Below are 22,414 nucleotides of genomic sequence, written 5' to 3'. Positions count from 1 at the left end.
ATGCTATCTCATTAAAGCTTTCCAACTCTGGGCAAGATAGAAGCTCAGAAATAAACATGTTTTGTGTCTCCTTTCTGAATTATGATCAGTGCGAAAGATAGGGACCTTTCCTGAAAGTTGTTTGGGGAATTAGTAAAATAATTCAAAAACCTTCTTTCTTTTATCTGTATCCTAATCCTCTTAACCTAGGTTGCTTCTGTGGAGCAACCATGGTCATTGTTATTCAAACTATTCCTCCAGCAAACTGGAAGAATTCTGTTTCTGGAACAGAGTGGGGCATCATGTGTGGGAGGTCTCACCGGGGAGTTTGAGGAGAACAGTGAAGGTTGAGAGATGGGTGACTACTCTCTTTTCTTATTCTCCACGCAGGAAGGAAATTTTACATGATGTTTCCTTTACCGCAATGCCTGGACAAACTTTAGCACTGGTAAGGAGATAGAAATGGCTCTGCTGTATATGTTCTGTAGTCAAATAGTGCTTTCTTTTGTCTCCCATCTGATAGGAATAGTGACAGGTCCCAAATAAGGGGCCAAAAATAGAGGTTGAATCTTAAGTCTGTCTGCTTTCTATTTCTTCCCACAGGGTTAATTCATAGGGACACTTTGCTTTCTCTCCCTTTCTCTCTAGGTGGGACCTTCTGGGTCAGGAAAGAGTACCATTGTCCGCCTGCTGTTCCGCTTTTACGACGTGTGGGGAGGCTGCATAAGAATAGACGGGCAAGATATCTCTAAGGTAACAAACCCACTGGGAATATTGATAATAGAAGGATCATCCATCATGGATAAAGGCATGGAGAAGCTTCATTTTAACAGGAATAGGGTGGAAGAAGATGGGAAGTGTACCCCAAAATATTGTCTAGATAAATTGCCAAGTTTCAGCCTCACCTTACATACCATACTTTGTGTGCACTTCTTTGCATTACTGAGTTGGGACCAGTCAGGAGAAGAATATATCCAGGGGTGGGATCGCCATAACAACCGGTTCGGTGAGTGCAGGCGCGCGCAGTACTTGTAAACAACTTCTGCAAGCAATAACCATCTCCTGCTGATGCACGGCACTCAGCTGTGCCTCACAAAGCAACTGAGATTGCTTTTGCATGGAATAAAGGACAGCCTAGAGCCCGGGCAGGCGGGTGGGCCCAACCGAAGGAAAGAAGATCTTCAGAACGAACCGGTTTGGTGTCAGCTGCTCTTTGGAGCTACCAGTTCTATAGAACTGGGCCGAACCGGTAGAATCCCACCCTTGAATATGTCCTCCTGGGATCTCTATTGAGACTGGTGTTTTTAAACTTGCCTAACTGATCGGGACTCTTAGTGGCACCAAATTATTTTTGAGATGATTAAAGCAATTGGATATTTTGAAAAATTTTATATCAAAATGTGAAATTAAACAGCTAGGAAATACCGCAAAATGTTAAAATAAATAGATTTGAGGGCAAAAAAGAACCTGCTCTGACTGCACAAATGTAAAGAAATACAAATCTGTCAGAGGAAAACAAGCCTAAGTACCAGTACTGAGGATTTTTTGATCGCACAAAAAGGAGAGCATAGGAGCAGTTTAAAGTCAGAGGTATGAGAAAGCATTCTTTGGCCAGAATTTGTTTGCAAGAAAATAGTTTAATCTCTCACATGCATTGTGTATATGTGAAGTCAAAGTAAAAATAGTTAGAGGGATATTTTGGTTACCCGTGCTTTGTGGTCTAGCAAATGAATGGCTTTATGCGTGAAAAACTGCCCCTCTAGAAAACTAAAGGTGTAACTCCAAATGGCCCTATCCAGTGACAGAAGAAGCTAGGAGTTGTCTATCAACAATACCCTGAGGTCCAGAGGTGCCATATACCCCTGCTGTATGGTGTGATGCCATGGATAGAGCCAAGTTGGCATACACCCTTTGCATGTCTTACATATCCCTTATGTTTCTCCTCTCTGAGCTCCTCAAGGCTTGATGACACAACCCAGCTGCTTAATTGCTTGTTCGTGTTTATTGCCACTGCAACAGACATATGATTCCACTTAAAGGTGGATTAAAGGTTTGTGCTCAGCAGGCCTCCACTTCTCCTGTGGCCACCCAAGCTCACTGGGGAAGGACTACGGGAGGGAAATTGAGGGGGATTCTTAGATGGCCCCCATAGTCTTTGGAAGATCTATGTGGGGGTGGGAGTGGGAGGATATCAAAGGGCAGCTGCTTCTTTCATTTTTCATTAATGCTGTTTGATGTCTGTTCTTATTCTACTCTGGTTCCTCAAATCCATCCTCTTAATTTTCTCTTATCTCAATTATCAGATCCGTCCTGGTTACCGTCCTGGAATCAATGCCTAGGAAGCAATTGAAGGAGATAGAGATAAAATGGCATCTAGAGATAGATGACAAAGAGTTTAGGCAGGTTGAAAGATACATAACTTCCTACAGGGTGCATGTTCACAACACAGCGTCCCCTTGTATTCATCAAAGTGACTGAAACGTTGAGCTACTGCTTATTGTGATGCTGAGCAAAGACAATAGTCATACAATGCATTCTGCAAGCTGAGAACATTAAGGCAGGAAGTATTCGGGGAATGTTCAGTTTATCTTAAGTGAGGCTTACTTCAAAAAGATACCTTCTAGATAGATGGGACCTTCACTCTCTAAGCACATAAAAAGAGTAGCCGGTTGGGCAAGGCTGCATTGAAATGCCAACTTTCTGTATTGTATTCTGGGCTTTCTGAATTGGTGTCAGTTGGAGTTCTCATCTCAGTGCAGGTTGGGAATCCCTGATAATTCATAGTGTCTTTATCCTGAAGCTAGCTATCCCTCAGAATGGTGTGGGTGTGAAAATGGCAGCTACCTTCTAAGCCATAACCTAGGTGAATTGCACAGTTTCTCACATCATCCTCCATCTGCTCACATCCACAGGCAAAGCAAGTCTCCGTGCGTTCCCATATTGGGGTAGTACCCCAGGACACCGTTCTCTTCAATGATACCATTTGCAACAACATCCGATACGGTCGTATTGATGCTACCGATGAAGAGGTTATGGAGGCTGCCATGACTGCTAATATCCATGATCGCATCCTCACGTTCCCTGATGGTAAGGATCACCCCTGCTTTATCTACCGCTTTGCCTTACCATAAAGCACACGTTCTATCCCCTGCGCTCTTGTGTGATCTCATTTGCTTATACTGGGATACCTGCTTGATGGTTGAGTACAGGACTCAAATTAGTCCTTAATTTCAGCAGATACAATTGGGAACGATTCCAAACTGAAGCCGCTGACAGCTCTGTAGGTCTGTGCAAATAATAGCAATCTACATTTTGCGATGTTGTGTGGTGAGGGAGCAGGACTGTTCATGATCTGTATGGACCGATAATATGATTTGATATAAAGGCACTTCCTTGGCTCTTATCTGAACTAAACCAAATGAGCTTATTTTATTATTAATTTATTCAGCTTGGACAGCACCTCAGTACCATCAACTTTGAGCAGCTCACAAAATAAAACCCAACAGCAATATTCAAACCAGTTAAAAAGCAATAAGATGGCCAATCCAGCCAATGTGTAAATTCTGTAGGGTGTTTGGACTACCCTAGCTTCAAAAAGAAAAGCTTGAGAGAATATCCAGGTCTTTTAAGACTATCCAGAACACCATTAGGGTGGGAGCCGCTCTGATCTCCAGGGAACTTAGTTCCAGAGGGCAGACACTGCACTAGAGAAGGCATCCTTTCAGGTCCCATTTAATGGTGCCATTTGTTCAAAAGATTGTTGGATTGAACCAGTTGAGCAGATAATAAGAGAGATAGGTAGTGGTCCTTCAAGTAACCAGTCTCTGTGTGTTGAACAATAATTCCAATTGTTCTCATCCAGCCCATTTTCTGTGAATATGGACATTGTGGGCAGGTGTATCTGGGAAGTCAGGTGGGAAAAGTTGACCAACATTTACCAAAACCGAGGGGCCAAATCAGTTCAGCCTCACCCTATCTCACCAGTCCTGCAAGACCAATTGATGAATGAGATCCTGCCTAGTGAGAGAAATCAAATCAAATCAAACGTTTATTGTCAGTGCACAACATGCGTACAATGAGATTGGCCTCTATGTCTTAGTTTGCAAAACCATCCTATTTCCTTTTCATATTTTTAAGTGACCTGCTTAGGAAATGTTGGATTTTTTTAAGAGTGTCTACTGCGATACCAAATATTCTTTGCTGGTAGATCTAGGATGATGCTAATGTTACCAGAAATAGCCATAAAGATTTAAAATGCTCTGGCCGAATGGCAGAAAGCAGCAGTTTGTATCTCAGTGGCTTTCTTTTTTTACCTAGAGTTTTACTTTCCTCTGTGCTTATGCTTGAAAGGTTACGAGACGCAGGTTGGTGAGCGAGGCCTGAAGCTGAGTGGTGGGGAAAAGCAGCGAGTTGCTATTGCCCGAACCATCTTGAAGAACCCTGACATCATCTTATTTGATGAGGTAACAGAGGAGGATTATCTTAAATCCCAGAGAAGGCCCACCCATTCCTTAGAGAGAACAAAGAAACAAAAAAAGGCCTGAATTCTGGAAACATTTGGGAGGAGGATAACATTACGAATTCTGTTATGCTTTACAACTACGTTTCTCTTTCCCCTTCCCCAGACCATTTATAACCTGTTCCTGAGTAGTTTTCCCCACAATAGCAATAGTATGGAACTACAAAGAGCATCTCTCAGCTCTTTACCATGGTACCAAAACAAAATGGCTGCCTTATTGGTACTAATATGCCAGTGAATTGACACTAAAAGGAGGCTCAGGGTCCATTACCTTTCTTTTTGCTCTGTTACAATGTGCTGACTCTTACAGGCAACATCAGCACTGGACACTAAAACAGAGAGGAAAATCCAGTCATCGCTGGCTAAAGTATGCGCCCATCGCACCACTATTATTGTGGCTCACAGGTAACATAAAATGCAATTTCATAGGAATTTTAAATAACAGGTTTTTAAGCATGATCCTAGCTAAAGGAAACGTGTCCTCGTTGTATAAAGAGAGTCAAATGCATGCCTTGCCTTGTTCCATTTGCCTGCAATCGTATTTGTTCAATATTGAGAAAAAAACCTGAACTGGATCTTTAAAGCAACTCTACCTTCAACTTCTTTAGCAAGAAAAGTATACAAGTCACTCTGGGTGAGTCCAGAGCTTCATGTAATCCAGAAGTTTCGGGTTGGGCACAGAGGCAGTCACTCTCTCCTCCTCTTCCACAGCTTCTAGTGTTCAGTCCTGCCTTGTCTCTGGATGTGGATATTGTTTTATCTGCTGTGCATTGTAGTAATGCTCAAGCTCCCAGGCTTGGTATCTTCTGAATGTACTACCTCTCATGCTGGCTGGGCATTTTGCAAGTTGTATTTCTGAAAATATCCCAAATGTGCCAAAGGGAAAAGACATAGCTGCTTTAAAGATCAGCATAGGTCTATTTGTGCTCCCACTCATTCAAAGCACTTTTCCTGAATTATTCCTAAAGTGTTGAACGGTCCTGCTATTTTGAGGGAAGACTTTTGTTACATTTGACACATTTAGAGCCTGTTATAAAAACAGGAACTTTCATGTTTTTTGACTGTTGAGACTTCATTAATAAACCTTTGGTATCTTTTTGTGCCATGGAACACATTTGAAATAGATGTTTTACACATTTAATAGAATGTTATAACAGTAACAGCCATTTTGTGAGAGGGCCATCAAAAACATAATCAGGTGACATGGTAGAGCAGTGGTGGATAACCTTTTTGGGCTCCCATGCCAATAATTGCGTGCGCTCTTGCCTGCTCGTGCTTGTGTGCCATCACCCAGAAGGCAAAGCACATGGGCCTCCCCATGCCTCCTGAGCATGCCCACGCAACCCGCGCGATCTGTGCTGTATGCTTCTGCGCATGCGCGTGCAACCTCCCCCATGTGTGCTGCGTACTTATGCGCTTTCACGAGTGTGTTCTGTGCACCACACCCCCACACATGTGCGCCAGATAACCAACAATCGGTTGTTGGCAGGGTGGTACGCGCGCATGTGCAGTACACTTTTTCTGGGCAAGTGCTCTCGTGCCGGCAGTAATGGCTCTGCGTGCCACTTCTGGCATGCGTGCCACAGGGTCGCCACCACAGTGGTAGAGGGATAACAGTGCTGTCAGTCATCCCCTACAACTGGTCATCCCAGAATATTTTGGGTCATTTCTCTAGTTTAATCTCTTTTTTCTAAACCTAACCATTTTAAAGCAATTATCTGGTTACCTCCTCCTTTTACGCTTCTATAATCTGTAAGGAAGACAGAGGCATTGGTAGAAATAAAGATGAGAGTGAAAGCTTTGCATATCAGCATCCTAGTACAGCATTTAAAAGATCTTTTAAAAATGTAAAGTCAGTGAGAAAATAGCAAGGAAAATATTGTAGGTCTGATGGGATAAATAGCACCTGTGCATATGTCATGTATTGTATGTTACTGACAGCTATCAAACTTTACATACTGGCTTCTAAGTAATAGTAATTATCTGTCCTTTACAGGTTATCAACCATAGTTAAGGCTGATCAAATTCTTGTTATCCGGGACGGCCGTGTGGTAGAGCGTGGAAGGTAAACAAATGAAAAAAAAAAAACACAACTCCGACATTAAAAGAGACCATGACAACTGCTTTTCTTGTGTTTAGAAAGCCCAGTTCCTAGGAAAGGAGGATGTGAGCCCCTATATTCTCCCCACTTTACTTCCCACCAAACAAGTATTAATAGAAGTGTGGATTTCCCCATTTTCAAGTCCTGTTCAAAATAAAAGTGGAATTATGGCCACAGGACAATTATTATTGTTGCTTCTAATACTGCCTTAGATTACTTCGCCAGAAGGTTAGTTTGAGAACAGTCAAATCAGAAGCGGAGTATTGGCCCCAGATGCAAATTATTGGTCAACCCTGCTCAGCGCAAGCCTTATTTATCTCCTATCCCCATCATGGCCACTATTTTCTGGGCATCGATCCCCCACGCTCTTCTGTTCTCTTCCTCACTTGCGCTCTGCCCAGCCAGTTTAGTGGAAAGTAGCAATAGAGGCAGCAAGTGAAACCCATTTGGCATTATTTCTCCACATGAAAATCCTCCTCCTGAAACCTCAATATTTATGTGGATTTGTTTCAGTCTGGCATAGGACCCTCCCTGCCTATTTTTACACGTGGGAGCAATAGGAAAGGCGAAAGAGTTGCACTGGTCCGGGTGGAAGGAGGGGCGGGGCGGGGCGGGGCGGGGTGCAGAGAAAAAAAGCCGTCTTTCCCTTCCCAGCCCTTTGCTCTCCAGAGACCACGAAGTGCAGGTAACTGCTGTCCCAATGTGAGGGCACTGACTTTACAGGCCTCATTCCCAAGGCAAGATAAGAGGATTGCTCTGGGACAGTGATTTTCATTCTGACATGCCTTCCTCCCATTCTACGGATGGAAGAGGGTACTGTGCAAGCTTTGGGGGGGTAGGGGTGGTGGTGGAAAGGTTGAGCCCTTCTTGTAACTCCCTCAAGTTCCTGCTTATCCCCTCTGTCCCCAAACCTACTGACAAACGTCCAGATTGGGAAAGCTGTCTCTGCCTGTGACAAAAGGACAGGGTGGCAGTGCCCTGTATGGCATAGGTACATGTCATGTTGGGAAAGTTCCACTGCGAATGTCCAGAGCAACCTAAGCGAGGGATGTGCTTTCTGTGGAGTCTTTTAAATTAACTTTTTCCTGCATTTTTGCAGGCATGAGCAGCTGCTCAAGAAAGGGGGCCTCTACTCTGACATGTGGGCTCAACAAGGAAGTGAGGTGCCCAGTGGCTCAGACATAGACATCAAGGCCAGCCTGTCGAAAGCTGGCCCTGAGGAATTAGAAGCAGGCAGTGCGGAGGATGAACCTGAACCCCAAACTCAGGATGAATCCGTAAGTCAGGAGGAGCCTGAAGAAAAAGAATCTGAAGAAGGGGGAAAGGAATCTGAAGAAGGGGGAAAGGAATCTGAAGAAGGGGAATCTGAAGAAGAGGATGAAGAGGATGACTGATAGCCAAGCAACTGAAAGAACCACTGAATGTCTCCCGCACGATGGAGCTTGAAGCTAAAGAGTGGGCTGCTACCTTCCCTTGGACATTAGTGACGGCTTCTCACACCGTGGGAAACCATAGAACGTTTAGCAGACCCACCAAGGTAGTTATGGAAATCAAATTTAGAGGAAGCATAGACTATTTATTCTTAGCCTGCTCACAGCGATGGGACAAGGAGTTGTCCTCCAAGCTGCTGTCAGGTGTAAAATACATTACTTGGTGATCCAGACTTGCAAGTGAAGGGGGGAAGCGGGGGACCAGGGTCACCCTGCCCTACCACCCTTGTCACAGGCAAAATGTCTTCCTTCACGAGATGAACTGGGTAGGCGGGGAGAGGAAAATACCTACAGCTGTGAGTGTTGCCAGCATTCTGTATGGAACCAGAGGAAGCCTCCGGGAAAGGAGGCGCATTTTTCATAAGTTCTGATTTTGAAATGTCTGTTTGATTTTCATAAACTGTTTTCAAATCAATTTGCAGATTGCATTTGTTTCCGTCTCGCTGGTTAAAAAGAAAGGACTCAGCAGTAACTGACTGAAAATCCTTTTCAACTATTGTGTTGGTGAGGAGCAAGATTCATAAAGTGCTGGTCTTACTAATAATTGTGAATCTGGTTTTTATTTATATCTGGCGGTAATAAAGGAAAATTAACAAGGCAAGGGCAGAAGTTCACTGTGGGTGGAAATGGTAAGTACGTAAAGATGAAACGCACCTTTTCACCCGTGTCCTGCTTTACTAGCTGCTCTTTCATGGCGGCTATAAAGGGAATTGACAATTATTACTTACTTAGGGCCCTGTGGCAAGGTGAGGTAATCTTGGCCTGGTGAACAAGACGCTAGAGAGCCTACCGGGTCTTAGTGAATATTGCTTTAGTTCCAGACTTACATTGCAAAAATCAAGATAGCTATTAGATGGCAGCAAAAGGATATGAAATCATTCAATTTTTCCGTTATCTATTGGTCTCCAGTCCAGATCCAGGAGCCCTATCTGTATTCACTCATAAAAGTGCATGATAGTCAATTGAAGGAATAAATACAAGGGAGCGGTTAGAAAAATCCAGTGAAAACAGATTAAACGTCTCTGATTTTGAAAACCAAAGGACCTCTGGATGAGGGAAGGAAAAAAAATCGGGTTCACACATGTTAGGCCGAGGATTCTTTAGTTATATCTTAAATCATATTCTTGGTAGAATCAAATAAGCCACAGGGTGGCTTAGCAAGATGTGTAAACCACGCTGCTGATTTGTATGGGCAGTTGTGATCAGTTGTACTGTGGAAAAATTGGTAATAAATAGTAGGCTTGTAGATTGGTAATAAATAAGGAAAGACTTCTAGTAGCCTTTTCTCCTCAAGTACAGGTAGATTTTGCTTAATAACCACAGTGGGGTCACCAACTCCATCACTAAGTGGCACTGTCACGAAGCAAGACACGTGAATGCAACTTACAATTTTACTGCCAGTTTCGCCATTGACTCTGTTTATTGGAAACTGAAGTGCAGAAATGGCACTCGCCTAACTCGAATGCTGCAATAGTTGAAAATGCCTGACAGTTGTGAAGCACTTGAAATTAGATTGTGTGACTACAGAGATGCTGCAAAGATGGTAAGTTGTAAGTGCAAAGGTTGTCAGGGCCAGTTGTAAAGTTACCTCTTCATCATTCATTTCAAATGGTTCCTAAACAGGGCAATTGTTAAGTGAGAACTATCTGTACATCGGAGTCCTTCCCCTATCACAGGTTTGATTATTCACATGTGCTATGTCTGTGTCTGTTTGAATCAGTCATAATTGGTGATTGCTTGGACCTTGATTTTTTTTTGTGGGGGGGGGGGATTATTTAGAAGTGGTTTATCATTGCTTTTTTCCCCCTAGGATGGAGAGGGACTGGCCTACTACCTAAGCAGCTTCAGACTTTAGGTAGAATTTATTGTCTCCCACTTTCTAGCCTGGTATCTTTAATTACCACCCCAAAGTGGCTTTTCCATGCATATTATACCTATTTCTCAATTTAAGACCAACAGTTGGGACATAACCATGAATATTAAGGGTACTTCTTGACATGACCACAATTGGGACTGGAATTTTAGATTTTAAGTCCTTGTAATCGTAGTCAAGGCATCACATGACTAGACTTGTATTTATGGAAACTCAGGTGATAGGATGGCTGAAAATTCTGCAGATGCAATGATTGAAACAACAACTGAGAAATTAATGAGCATACTTAGCCTACTGTATGTCAGGAGGACATTGGATTACGATTGCATCAGGATGATCTCAATGTCCAGCCGGAACAGGTAGCTGTGTTTCCTGAGATTCTTTTCCTTTGAGGCAGCAAAAGGGCATTCACGCCTGTATTAATTCTAATTGTATGGGTGTCCATGCAAAGTAAACAGCCACAGTTGGAAATTGAGAACTGTTTTTTTTTTTTATTCAAGAGCTTGATTGTTTCAAAACTTGTTCTTCCCACCCACTCCTGTTTTATCAGGATGTATTATATGGAGAAAGGTGTGAGGGGGAGATTGATATATGCATGGGGGGGAAGAGATTCCCATACATGAGAACAGCACAATTTGTACATTAGCATAGATGCTTTACTCCATTACACTTGTGCTTACTCCACTGTGCATTGCTTACTCCCTGGCATTAATTGTTACCCTAGAAGTCTGTTCCCCCTCCCCCCAGATATATTCTGACTTATGACCGGAATCTTCCAATCTAATTCCCCCTCTTGTGGTCTTAACATTTTCTCATCTGTGTTTATGTTTAACAATATACAAGAACCAACAGTGGCACATGTGCTTCTCTCAAGTTTGCCTCGGAACTTTGTAGAGTCCACTGTAGACAAATTACTAGGAAAGTTTCTCCCTACTATGGCAATGTCCAGCAACAGTATCGCATCCACCCATTGGATGACTGTTGGTGTTAACTGCAGCTGGGTCCCTCAAAGCCACCCCAAAAAAAAAAAAACCCTCCTTGGAGGAAAGGGCCCCTGGTTACATAACAAGGCTCTGGGCCTCATAGGCTCCCCAAAAACAGTGCCCATCATGATCAGTCATCCTGCTGTAGTTCCTGTTGGTGCCTGCTCTGATACCACAACATGGTGGGAAGATTTTGGCAGCCATGGTAGCGACGCTGGCGTTCTTCCTCTCCTAAGGGTGGCACAGAATGGCAAGGGGCTCCTGCTAACGTGACATTGAGCAGCTGGATTGGAGTACCAGAGGCAAAGACTGCAGACCACGAACCCACCTGCAAAAACAAGAAACTGGCTTCATTATAAAGAATCAATTTCATTGGGATGCTTCAGTTCATGACTTTAGGGCCTCAGTGGCACAGTGGTTAGAGTGCTGTACTGCAGGCCACTTCTGCTGACTATCAGCTGTTGTGATTTGCCGGCAGCAGGTACAGACGGCAGAGGTCTCTGACAGTGAGGATGTAAGGGAACCAGTCAGGGAGGCTGGCGAGGGCTTGGATGAGGGCCCTGCATCTGATGCAGGGATGGGGCCAGGACTATCGGAGAGTGGGGTGCTGCCTTCGGAGCTCTTGGAGTCTGGCAGCAGTGAAGCAGAGGACCCCGGGGAGCCTGTGCCCAGTGCACGTTTGCACAGGGCTGCTCGAAGGAGAAAGCAGCTGAAGCAGCAAGGGTGACTCGGGAGTAAGGCTGGAAGATGATTGCCCCTCGCATAAGGGATAAAAACCAGCCCTCGGGGAGGTGCTCTGCAGGAAGCAAAGAAGTTCTTCAGACTCAGTCCTCGTTGAAGTCCTGCAATTCCGGTTTTAGACATAATTAGACTTAGGTTCTTGGCAGCCTTTTACAACCTTGAAAGGGCTTGCTTTTATCTCCGACAATTAGGTTTAAATGACTTGGCAGGGAATGCATAGAATTCCCAGCGCCACATTAAAAAAGGTTTGCTGTTATACAGCTTGTGTTTGTTTGTTTAATTTGAACACCAGCTGCCTGCAATTTGGCAATTCAAATCCCACCAGGCTCAAGGTTGACTCCTTCCAAGGTGGGTAAAATGATGAGCCAGATTGTTGGGGGCAATATGCTGACTCTGTAAATCACTTAGAGAGGGCTGTAAATCATTATTAAGCGGTATATAAGTCTGCTATTGCTATTGCTAACAACATCACCCCCATAAAGTAAAGGAAGTCAGATTATCCATCAGTTCCCATTTGCTTTCAACTCTGCAGATTTGCACAAAGAAAATTGTTGTGACTTAAGCTACCACTCATTACAACTGAAGGTACAGCAGCTAAATGTAAGTCTCCAGATTTAAACAGTTATGTTTGAAATACGTTGTCAAGTTAGGAACCTCATGTTTATTTTAGCAGTAGAACTTTAAAAAGCAAGATATAATAAACCCAAGTTCTCCATCCAAATGAGCTCAAATTCTCCATCCAGTTCACATCGACTGCTGGATATTTCTGATCTAGCATTTATTTTTCCTCTTCAATGCAGAGATTCTGAAAGTAGGTGAACTATAACATTGTGCTGAATGTAACAATTTTCAGAGGAGAGTTTAACCATGGTTTACTCAATTAGTCCATTTTCTGGATTGGTATAACCCAGGTTGGTTTGCAGAATTCAGTAAGCTAAAGTACAGTTAGCTAGTCTTTTGTTCCATCTGCCTGGCAAATACTGCCTGTATCTGTTTATGCTGCCATTCAAGAACATTTGACTATAGAGACAGCATTCTTCCCCATCCCCCATACACACAGCACATACAAGAGAAAACCAACCTGATTGCCATATGATCAGATACTGGCTTATCTATACAATAAAGTGTAATGTGCTATATTAAGGCAACCACTTTTGATTCTGCAAAGTAGTCAAAAGATTTTTACTCCCGAAATCAGATTTGATCCCATCTCCTCCACTGTGCAATTGGAAAAAAAACTGAGGTCAGCCGTCCTGTTAATGATCCTGTCCTAGTTGCTAAAACCATCCCTGGTGAAGTACCTGTTGTAAATTCCTCCTTTTTAAGGAGGTCTGACTGTTGGGCCCAAGAAGAAGGGCCTTCTCTTCGATGGCTCTCTCCCTGTGGAACATCATCTCTACAGAAATGGTCACCATTTTGACACTCCTTCAAAAGGCCCTGAATTCATGATTTTGCCAACAAGCCTGGGGATTGCAGGTTGGTATGGAGCCCACCAAGTGGCTGGTCTGACTGTTGTTGTCAGGAGGGTGGGGGTTTATTAGGTTTTGAATTGGGATTTTATTTCTGTAAGCAGCCCAGAATCACATGATGAGTTAGTCGCCATACAGATTTTCTTAAACAAAGTCCCTGTTGTAAAATCACCTGAAATTCCAACATTAATATTGGATTTTAATGTTATTTTGGTGGCTTTACATTTTGTTTAGAATTGACAGAGAATCTTCTAAAAGAAGACAATTTGTCAAACCACATGCTATGCATAATAGAGAGCCGCTCTTTAAAAGAGACAGCAGATGGTGCAAAAGACTTCAGATTGAGCTTCTTACATTCTTATACCTGTTAATGTCCTTAAACACTTACCGGCAAGGTATGCTGAAGTAGACATTGGTCAGGTTGCAGTTCTGCCCAGAATTCAGCAAAAGCTGATCCACTTTGGAGGGCAGTGGTGCTATGTACCAACACTACATTGGGATGGCGCTGCGATGCCTGAAGCTTCTTTACCAATGGCCCTGGATAGCTCTGGTCAAGAAAGAGCAGGACCCGTCGGGCATTGCAACTTTCCAAGTCTGTTAAGAGCTCTGAGATGGCGTATCGCTCCTTAGGATCAACCTGTTGTGAGGGGAAAGGGCAGCTCATTAGCACCAACTCCTCTGTCCCGGTTCCCCCACCTGAACTCTATGGTCCAGAGATCAAGGGAATTTTCCCACCCTGAAGTTAAAAGAAGCCAGATTAAGTTGGAAAGAGCAAGCCGGGGCCAGCACCCTTTGCAAAAGCTGCTGTTGCCTTTTTCCCTGCAGGCAAGGATGAAAGAGCTGGATGGGCCTTTGAAGGGGATTGATGAGAAGAGAAGGCTGGGTCTACCTGCAAGTCTGTCAGCGTCTCTTCTCCCTCCTGTTGAGCCACCCAGAACATGTTGGGACAGGTGAGGATGATCCCTTCCTCCTTCCAAAGCCCAATTCACTTCACTGTCTATTTCCAGTCAGTGAAACCCTCACCATATGCAAATGGCCAAATGGAGACCTGTCTATATAAACTAATGATGACAGAGGAACTTGGCTCAGCTGTAAAAATCATTCCTCAAAAGAACTAGGTGGCAGGCTAAATCACCACCTCTTTATGGCCTAAGTGGCCTCCGATGAACCATTTATTGTCTGTGGAGATTCTCAAGTTATCCAGGTCATGGTTGTCCCAAAGGTGTTTTGTTTGCAAGAGGCAACTGGGCTTTCTTGTTTTTCTCTGAAGACGTTTTGCTTCTCATCCAAGAAGCTTCTGGATGAGAAGTGAAACGTCCTCAAAGAAAAACAAGGAAATCCAGTTGCCTCTTGGGAAAAAAACAACAACCTTGGGACAGCCATTTCTTGTTTTTAATGTGGATCCACCCCACCAATCCATTCCCACCAGACCCTACTCACAATGCCATTATGGTTAGCATCCCACAAGAACATGGTGCCATCACTGGAAGCTGGACTGTTGAGGTAGAGTACCAGAGTGTCGGCACAGTGCAGGCTACGGCAGATAAGTGCCAAGTGGGACCGGATAGCCAACTTCTCTGTGGCTGGTTGCACATTTCCCATCTCCACTGCAGAAAGAAGGCGGAGATGGACCAGCTGACATTACTCTTGTTTAGTTGGTGTCTTCCCATCCAATCTCCGATTATCTATTCTACGGTATTTACAACTCTAATTTTCAAGGATCATTCATGCCTCTTTGTGGAAAAGACCTATCAATCCAATAGTTTTCTTTCAAAGACATGCCACCTGGAGCCAATTGTGGGTTTGTGGTATTGATAACGTATCTTTTGGTGGCCATGGGGAAGTGGAATTTGGAAAAATGCAAGGACTAATTTGGAATCCTACGGTAATTAGTGGGAAGTTGTTTCTCCATGTGAGTGAATGTGTTTGTGTTTGCATAGTAAACTGATAGAAAACTGTGAGTGGCATCTTAGAAGAGTTACTACAACAATGGACTTTCAGTGCCCCAACTATACTAGTCTCTGTGCTTCCAGACTGGGACTGCAAAACCACTTCCACATGCACAGATGAACCACACAAGAGGGTCTTCTAATCCAAAGGACTACTGTATGTGTGGTGGGAAGGAGAGGAGGAGGAGGAAGAGAAAGGAGATACAACTGCTGTTGAAATACAGCAGACCCCCATCTCAGAACACGCCACAAACACCATTAACACTGAGAAGCTCTCCTTTATGACTATCCCACTCTCCTCCGTAGAAGAACAAGGGACTTTTCTCACCCCTTCTAGCTGGCTTTTTTTAGTACCTGAAGCCTGTCCCTCATTGGCAAAGAAAGCCTTGATGTGCTCTTGGCGGAAACCATTTCGTCGAAGCATCTGGTGGAAAAGCAACAGGTTCTGGGCATGGTGGGGATAGGTGACCTGCTCCTGCCAGCCACCTGGAAGAGAATGACTGTCAACAGTAAGCATCTTAAGCTGAGAGGCATCGAGACAATACAAGAGCTCCTATAGTCCCTGCCTGTATTCATCCTTCTCCAAAAGACCTGTTGCAGTGCTCAATGGGTTCAAATTCATTTCTCCACATACTTTTGCTACCAATTCCAAATGGGAATGAGCACCTCTCAGTAGCCCCCCAGGCACCACTCCACACCTGCAATCAGTACTGCATGATCACATGTCTGATACATGCGGCACAACTTATACATCGGAGCCTGTTGGCGATGACACCGCCGTGTATTCTTGTTGAGTTCGCAGTAGGCAGCCATGGAACTAGAACTGACAAGAAGCAGCGGCTGTGGACATGGGCTGTACCCATGGAGATCTGTGAAAGGAAAAGAAACCAGAGATTTTAGAAACCAATTTACATGAGGCGAGGACACAGGCAAGTTAATAAGGTCTGATTCAAGAAAGTAAGAACTCGCTGCCCCAAAGTCTCAACTCATCCTGAATTTATCAGCATTGTCTATTACATTTCGCATTCCAAAATTTTAAACTATTCTTCTTTTCAATTTAGGCTCAGTCAGACATTCCTTCCTGCAGCCATCTTTTATGATGGCGCTTTGGAGGAAAGATGCAGCAGAATCAGGTTTAGAGTAACAAAATGATTTATTGCAAAATGAAGGACGTCTTTCCAATCTTGTTGCCCTGTAACTCTCTCCGGACCCAATGCAGACACCTACCTATGCAGTGCAATTTTTGCAGGTGTTTCAGATCCTGTGCCACCACTATCAGGGGCAGAAAATGTATCTCACAAAACCCTACTGGTGGTTCCTCATGGAGCATGTGTCCTGCTGAGCGCTGGCTCCGCCCCTTGCCACGTCCTGGTCTGCGCTTTAGCTGGTTCTCACAGTGATTTCTCTGTACAGGAGTCAAGCATTCATAGCTTCCTACGAATAGAAGAAAGAAAATAAGCTCCTTTGACATAAAGCACCCGGAGGAACTACACGGGTATTATTCTGCAAAGGTCTGTTTAGTGACATGAATGCGTTAATCGTCAGTTAATTTCCAGGTTCAGTTCAAAGTGTTGGTTTTAATCTATAAAGCTTAGCATGGTTTGACCTCCATATACCTTCTGGCCTGCCTCTTCCATCCAGATGTGTCCCATCCTATGCATTCATGAGAGATGATAATTGAGTTTGGTACTATTGTTCCTCAGCTGCATCTGAGCAAAGTTAACAGAGCTTATCCTAGGCAAGTTTCTTTGTAAGTCTCACACTGAATTCAGTGGAACTTGAATTCCTAGGTCACTCATTGCTAGTGTGTTACTGAAATACAGAACAACAATAAGCAGATTTTTCCTTGGATTAAAGCAGCTCTGGTTAAACAAGAATAAATACATTATCACCATTACCCACATCACATTATAAATACAGGAAGTTATTATTGGAACAATTAATGAGATGAAAAGTACATTTACTAACTGGATTGTCAGTTTCATAATGCCTTGCATCTTATTAATACTGAAAATAATCTCCTTAGTCTGACTGGATATTTCCCTGAGTTCTAGCTAAGTCAGGACTTTCCTGCCAATTAGGAAGAACAACACATCATAATCACTTTTTTTACAATGCTCTCTTAACTTCGACATTCTTGGGGGAGGGGGGGAGTTTGGCCATGCACATCTTTTCTCCCTTATCTATGTCTGTCTGTCTGTCTATCTATCTATCTATCTATCTATCTATCTATCTATCTATCTATCTATCTATCTATCTATCTATCATCTATCTATCATGTCTGTCTGTCCGTCCATCCATCCATCCATCCATCCATCCATCCATCCATCCATCCATCCATCCATCTATCGCACAGTGGTTAGAATGCAATACTGCAGGCTACTTCTGCTGACTGCCAGCTGCCAGCAGTTCAACAGTTTGATTCTTACCAGCTCAGGATTGACTCAGCCTTCCATCCTTCTGAGGTGGGTAAAATGAGGACCCAATAGGCAATAGGCTGACTCTCTGCTTAGAGAGGGCTGTAAAGCACTATAAAGCAGTATATAAGTAAGTGCTTTTCCTATTTCTTTCTATCTATCTATCTATCTATCTATCTATCTATCTATCTATCTATCTATCTATCTATCTATCTATCAATCATTTGTATAATCTATTTATGGATCAGTGTTGATTCCTAGCAATCACTTAGACTGCAGTGTTTCTGGCATAATTTTCAGAAGTGGTTTGTCATTACCTCCTTCCCAGCACTGAAAGAAAATGACGAGTTCAAGGTCACCCAGCTAGATTTGTGCTTAGTGTGGGACTAGAACTCACCATCTCCCACTTTCTAGCCTGGTGCCTACCTACTATACTATGCCTCTGTACTGAACTGCCTCTCCTTTGTTATACTATCCCAACTGTTCTCCCTTAGTGAGAAACAATATGATTTTAGATACAGAATGGTCTTTTTTTAGGATGTATTCATAATAAATGGCTTTGGGGGCATCCGCAGCTGAAGTAAAAAGAGTTAAGATAGGGGCCACTCCTTTTTTACATTTGTCACAATGTACTTTTTTAAAAAAGTTGGGCTTCAGTTGTGCAGTCATGGATGACATCTTGACTATTATTATTTTTTCCTTGCGGATGCCTCAGATCATGAAAGAAATGTGTATGATGGATCTTTATTTTAACTGGCTTTGAAAGTTCTAGATTTTATATTTTATATATCTAGTCTTATAAACACAAAATTGTTAATAAAATTTGAATTTTTTTTACTCTGCTTGAAAGCTCCATTTTAAGGGTTTGATTTCAACCATCCATAAGTAATACCTCCTATTTTAAGAAATACCTAGTTTGATAATCTTTCTGTAAAAAGATATTTTTCTTTTCAATAGCAGACACACATTAAGATTAAGATGAACATTCCTTTAAAATAATTTCAACAAAATAAGCCCTCAGTCTATGTGAATGAGTGGAATTTAAATACTGAACACCCACTAATCTTAAATTGCCAATCTAGTAAAGAAAATTTCTTCATAATCCCAATTAGCACTTTTGTCTATGCCAGAACCCCCCCACACACACACACACACTTACCCACACACGCAAAATCAGTAGAGAACATTATTCACCAGAAAAAGAATATTTTACTGCAATTTTGGTTGCAAGAATGGATATATAAAATTATGAGGGAACCCAATCAGTTTCTCCGTAAGGAAAAGATACAGTCTGTAACGCTTTCACCCTTTCAAAAAAGCAATCTGAGAAAGAACATGGCAAAGTGTACATAACTATTCACAATATGATTTTGCCACTATTTCATAATTTATTCCCTAGAGATTCAGATGATAGAAAGTCTTTTTGTACTATTCAAATGTAGAACGCACGGCCACTAGGCAGAAAAATATATGACAGCACACAAACTAAATCAAATTCATGAAGTATTTAAAACCAACTGACTGCAAGTCACGATGATTATATTTTCTCCGCTTTAGGAATATTATGTCTAGATTCTAGAAAAACCAATTTTCAAGTGAGAGTGACTATTGCATTCCCATTCTGTTAGTTGGGTGATTTTCCAGAGGCGTCAAAATGAAGAGAATGCTAAGCTAGGCAGGTCCATTATCTGATTATCCAGCAACTGGAACTGGTCATATTCAGATCCACTAGATGCAACACTCTTGTTTCTTGCATTTTTCTAACGCCACCTAGGAAAACATGAAATATCTAGCAACATGATTCAGTGTGAGCAAGGCCATCTGGAGGCAGATAAAAGCAAGTGGTGTATCAACTAGCCGGGAAAAAAAAAGATAATCTGGGGATAGGTCAAAGAGCACGACCTAGCCTAGGGGAAAGAAAAGCTAGGCACAGAATCGAAATTCTACTGTCTCAAATGTGACAGGTCCTGATAGAAGAATGACTACCGCATATTGCTTTCTAAATTGCTATGTTCTAATGATTACAAATAAGAGACAGTTTGGTGTAGCGGTTAAGGTATCAGGTAGAGACTGTGAGCTCAAGTCTTGCCTTAGGCACAAAGCCAGCTGGGTCACCTTGGGCCAATCACTCTCAGTCCAAGGAAAAAGGCAAGTGGCAAACCCCTTCTGAAATCTTGCCAAGAAAGATGCAGGGATCTGTCCAGGCACCCACTAGGAATCAACACTGCCTCCAAGGCACACACACACACACACAAACACACACACACACACACAATTATGATAGCAGTAGCACTTAGATTTATATGCCACTTTACAGCCCTCTCTAAGCAGTTTATAGAGTCAGCCCCCAACATCTGGGTCCTCATTTTACCCACCTCAGAAGGATGAAAGGCTGAGTCAATTTTGATGTTAATGACAGGTAGGTTCTCTTCTTGGAAAAATTACAGCTCAAAATTAGCAAGAGGCAGCAAAAGGCAGAACACAATGATTTTCATGTGTGGCCTGAACTTGGATACAAGTAGTCCTCGACTGACAACAGTTCATTTAGTGACTGTTTGAAGTTACCGCACTGAAAATAGTGACTTATGATCATTTTTCACACTTGTGACCATTGCATCCCCATGGTCAAGTGATTTACATTCAGATGCACTGACTCATATTTATGATGGTTGCAGTACTCAGGGGTCATTTAGCGACTTTCTGACAAGCAAAGGCAGGTTCATTTAACAACTGTGTTGCTAATTTAACAATTGCAGTGATTTGCTTAACGAATGTGGCAAGAAAAATCCTAAAATGGGACAAAACTCACTTAACACATTTTTCACTTAACAACGTACCTAAATTGAGGTCTACCTACATTCCAAGTCTAACCTGGACTTCACGCGCCTCCGTTCTTTTTCAATTTCACTCACCCAGGTAGAGTCGTTGGCGGCTGCGGCACCGACGCGGGCTGACATTGAAGTCGACGTAGAAGAGCAGGAGCGGGTGGCCGAAGTTGGCGCCGGGACTGGGGTCCAAAACCAGGACGGCGTCTTGCCCGGCAGATGCGAGGGCTGCTCGCTGTGGGCCGCCGCCGCCGCTCTGGTTCCGGCTGGGGACGAGCGGCGCGCTCGGCTTGTCTCCCCAGCCGTCGGGCAGGAGCGCCCGCACTTTCTGACCCGGCCGGGCAGGCTGGGAGATATAGACGGCAGGGCCCGGCCCTTGCGAGAGCCGCACCAAACGCTGACATTGGGGCCGCGGCAAGAGCCCGCCGCGGTCGGGGCACTGAGTCGCCGCCACGTGTTTGAGCGCCGCCGCCGCCCAACGCGCCACCCGCGCCTCGGAGAAGCGGCTCTCCGACGGGGCGGCAGGGCAGGGCCAGGCCAGGGCGGCGGCAGCCAAGGTCAACAGTAGCGGGGCCATGGGGGAACCGGAGCCCTGGCGCAGCCCCGGCGGACTGTGCCTGGTCAGTGGGCCTCTCGAGTCCCCGCCCTGCTCCGGAGAAGGAGAAGAGGCGGACAGGAGCGCTTGTGGCGAAGCTTATCTCAGTTGTTGGCTCTTAGGCTGCCCGCTTCGCGAGGAGCTACCCTCCCCACGACTCCTCGGGCCGTCTGGTTGACCTCGCGGGCGGCTTCTTGCTAGCTGGAGCCGGGGCCCCGCGCGGTTTTTCCTCCCCGCGGGGCGACTGGGGGGGATCCAGGGCAGCCCAGTCTCTCTCCAAAGAGCGCAATGCACCGCGGGTCAACGGAGAGAAAAAAAAGGCTAAGGAAGCGGCGGCTTGGCGGAAGACTGTGAACTCCTTGCTCGGGAGAGCCAAAGTGGAACCCTCCCCAGATCAAACACTTAAGACGGCTTCCAATCATGCGCAGACCTGCTTTTTCATCACCGCGCTGCCCCCCTGTAGGGCGCACAGACGGGTCGACAAACAACAATATTCGCCGGGAAGGCATCTAGGCAGCCAAGTGTCCGTCTCGGCTCCCGGGTCCTTTGAGCTTACATCTGAGTAGATTGGCCGAGGAGAGTTACGACCCTATCTTCCTGTCAGTGGACAGGTTAGCCACCGTTTACCTCTTTTAATGCTTCCTTGTAAGCAATGCATTCCAGATCGTGGAAATCGTTTTAGGGACCCATAACTTTAAAGGATGGTAAAGTCTCTTTTCTTCCCTTGTAGCATCAAACGCCTTGGATGATGCCTAAACTTCACTTGGTCATAAGATGCTAGACGCACCTTATCTTCAGCCCGTTTTTTAAAAAAGTTTACCTTCAAATTCCAGAAAACGTTTTTTTTCTGCTTGGTCAGTCATAAGGGCCCTCTCTCCTTCTCCTGCTCCCAAGAAAGGACTATTAAGCTAGATAGATCTGAGAGAAAATGTAAGAGCATATCTATTATCCTCTTAGTAAGATGTCACATCAACATAGCCAGCATTCAGAACACTGTCTCTTGCTTCACTCAGATTGTTTTGTACCTTGGAGTTTTTAATGTCATTTGCCACGGTTGTAACACCCCGCCATCCACCCACCAGAACCCTTGAGTGTGGGAAGCAATAACATGAATCAATACAGAAATCAATATGCAGACATGGTGGAAAATCCACTTGGGAAGCGAGTGGCATAAGATTACACCAGCGGACGCCCGAGCTGGCAAGCTGAAATGATGGGTTTGTTTCCAGAGGAAATGGGAAGCCCTGTCTAAACCTGCCAGGAAAGATTTCTGGTTTCTTTAAGGACTGCAATTGTATGCACAGCAATGTCCTTCTTGGGAAGAAGAGGGATGGGTATGAATTCCTACTGAGGTCTCACACTTTTGCTACAGAAAATTAAATTACAAAGCACCAAAAGCGCCCTCACCAGGAGCCGAAGTGTGAAAGCGGAGGCTATTGTGCCCTGCCTCTAAAGATAACTCTTCCAATTTTT

General features: G+C 44.0%; 2 protein-coding genes across 4 annotated transcripts in view; one reads left to right on the top strand and one right to left on the bottom strand.

Annotated features, from left to right (window-relative positions):
- ABCB6 (ATP binding cassette subfamily B member 6 (LAN blood group)) overlaps nt 1-8,633 on the top strand; it is a 36,837-nt gene extending 28,204 nt beyond the window's left edge. For all 3 annotated transcript variants that reach the window (XM_026708015.2, XM_087920595.1, XM_087920594.1), the window contains exons 14-20: nt 370-427; nt 628-732; nt 2,892-3,066; nt 4,330-4,442; nt 4,809-4,903; nt 6,495-6,563; nt 7,699-8,633. In XM_026708015.2, the coding sequence (XP_026563800.2) occupies nt 370-427; nt 628-732; nt 2,892-3,066; nt 4,330-4,442; nt 4,809-4,903; nt 6,495-6,563; nt 7,699-7,993 (910 nt within the window). In that variant the 3' untranslated portion in view covers nt 7,994-8,633. The remainder of the gene's footprint in view (nt 1-369; nt 428-627; nt 733-2,891; nt 3,067-4,329; nt 4,443-4,808; nt 4,904-6,494; nt 6,564-7,698) is intronic.
- A 1,963-nt stretch (nt 8,634-10,596) lies between these two features.
- On the bottom strand, nt 10,597-21,373 carry LOC113441158 (uncharacterized). The gene is made up of 7 exons (XM_026708003.2): nt 20,434-21,373; nt 16,332-16,538; nt 15,803-15,973; nt 15,459-15,590; nt 14,596-14,762; nt 13,544-13,792; nt 10,597-11,273 (listed from the first exon to the last, which is right to left on the bottom strand). The coding sequence occupies exons 1-7, from the start codon at nt 20,921-20,923 to the stop codon at nt 11,076-11,078; spliced, it is 1,614 nt and encodes a 537-aa protein (XP_026563788.2). The 5' UTR covers nt 20,924-21,373; the 3' UTR covers nt 10,597-11,075.
- Between the last annotated feature and the right edge of the window lie 1,041 nt (nt 21,374-22,414).

This window comes from Pseudonaja textilis, chromosome 1, assembly GCF_049901715.1.
Source record: "Pseudonaja textilis isolate UNSWEBS1 chromosome 1, rPseTex1.2, whole genome shotgun sequence".
NCBI classification, from domain to species: domain Eukaryota; kingdom Metazoa; phylum Chordata; class Lepidosauria; order Squamata; family Elapidae; genus Pseudonaja; species Pseudonaja textilis.
Note: the sequence above shows the minus strand (reverse complement) of the source record. Positions and strands in the feature narration are given on the sequence as shown.

Excerpts from the sequence above, each read along its gene's own strand:
- LOC113441158 (XM_026708003.2), bottom strand. The coding sequence starts at position 20,923 with ATGGCCCCGCTACTGTTGACCTTGGCTGCCGCCGCCCTGGCCTGGCCC. Across the intron at positions 15,591-15,802 it reads TCATGCAGTACTGATTGCAG|GTGGCTGGCAGGAGCAGGTC; the intron begins GTGTGGAGTGGT and ends ATTCTCTTCCAG. Across the intron at positions 14,763-15,458 it reads CAATGAGGGACAGGCTTCAG|TGGAGATGGGAAATGTGCAA; the intron begins GTACTAAAAAAA and ends TTCTTTCTGCAG.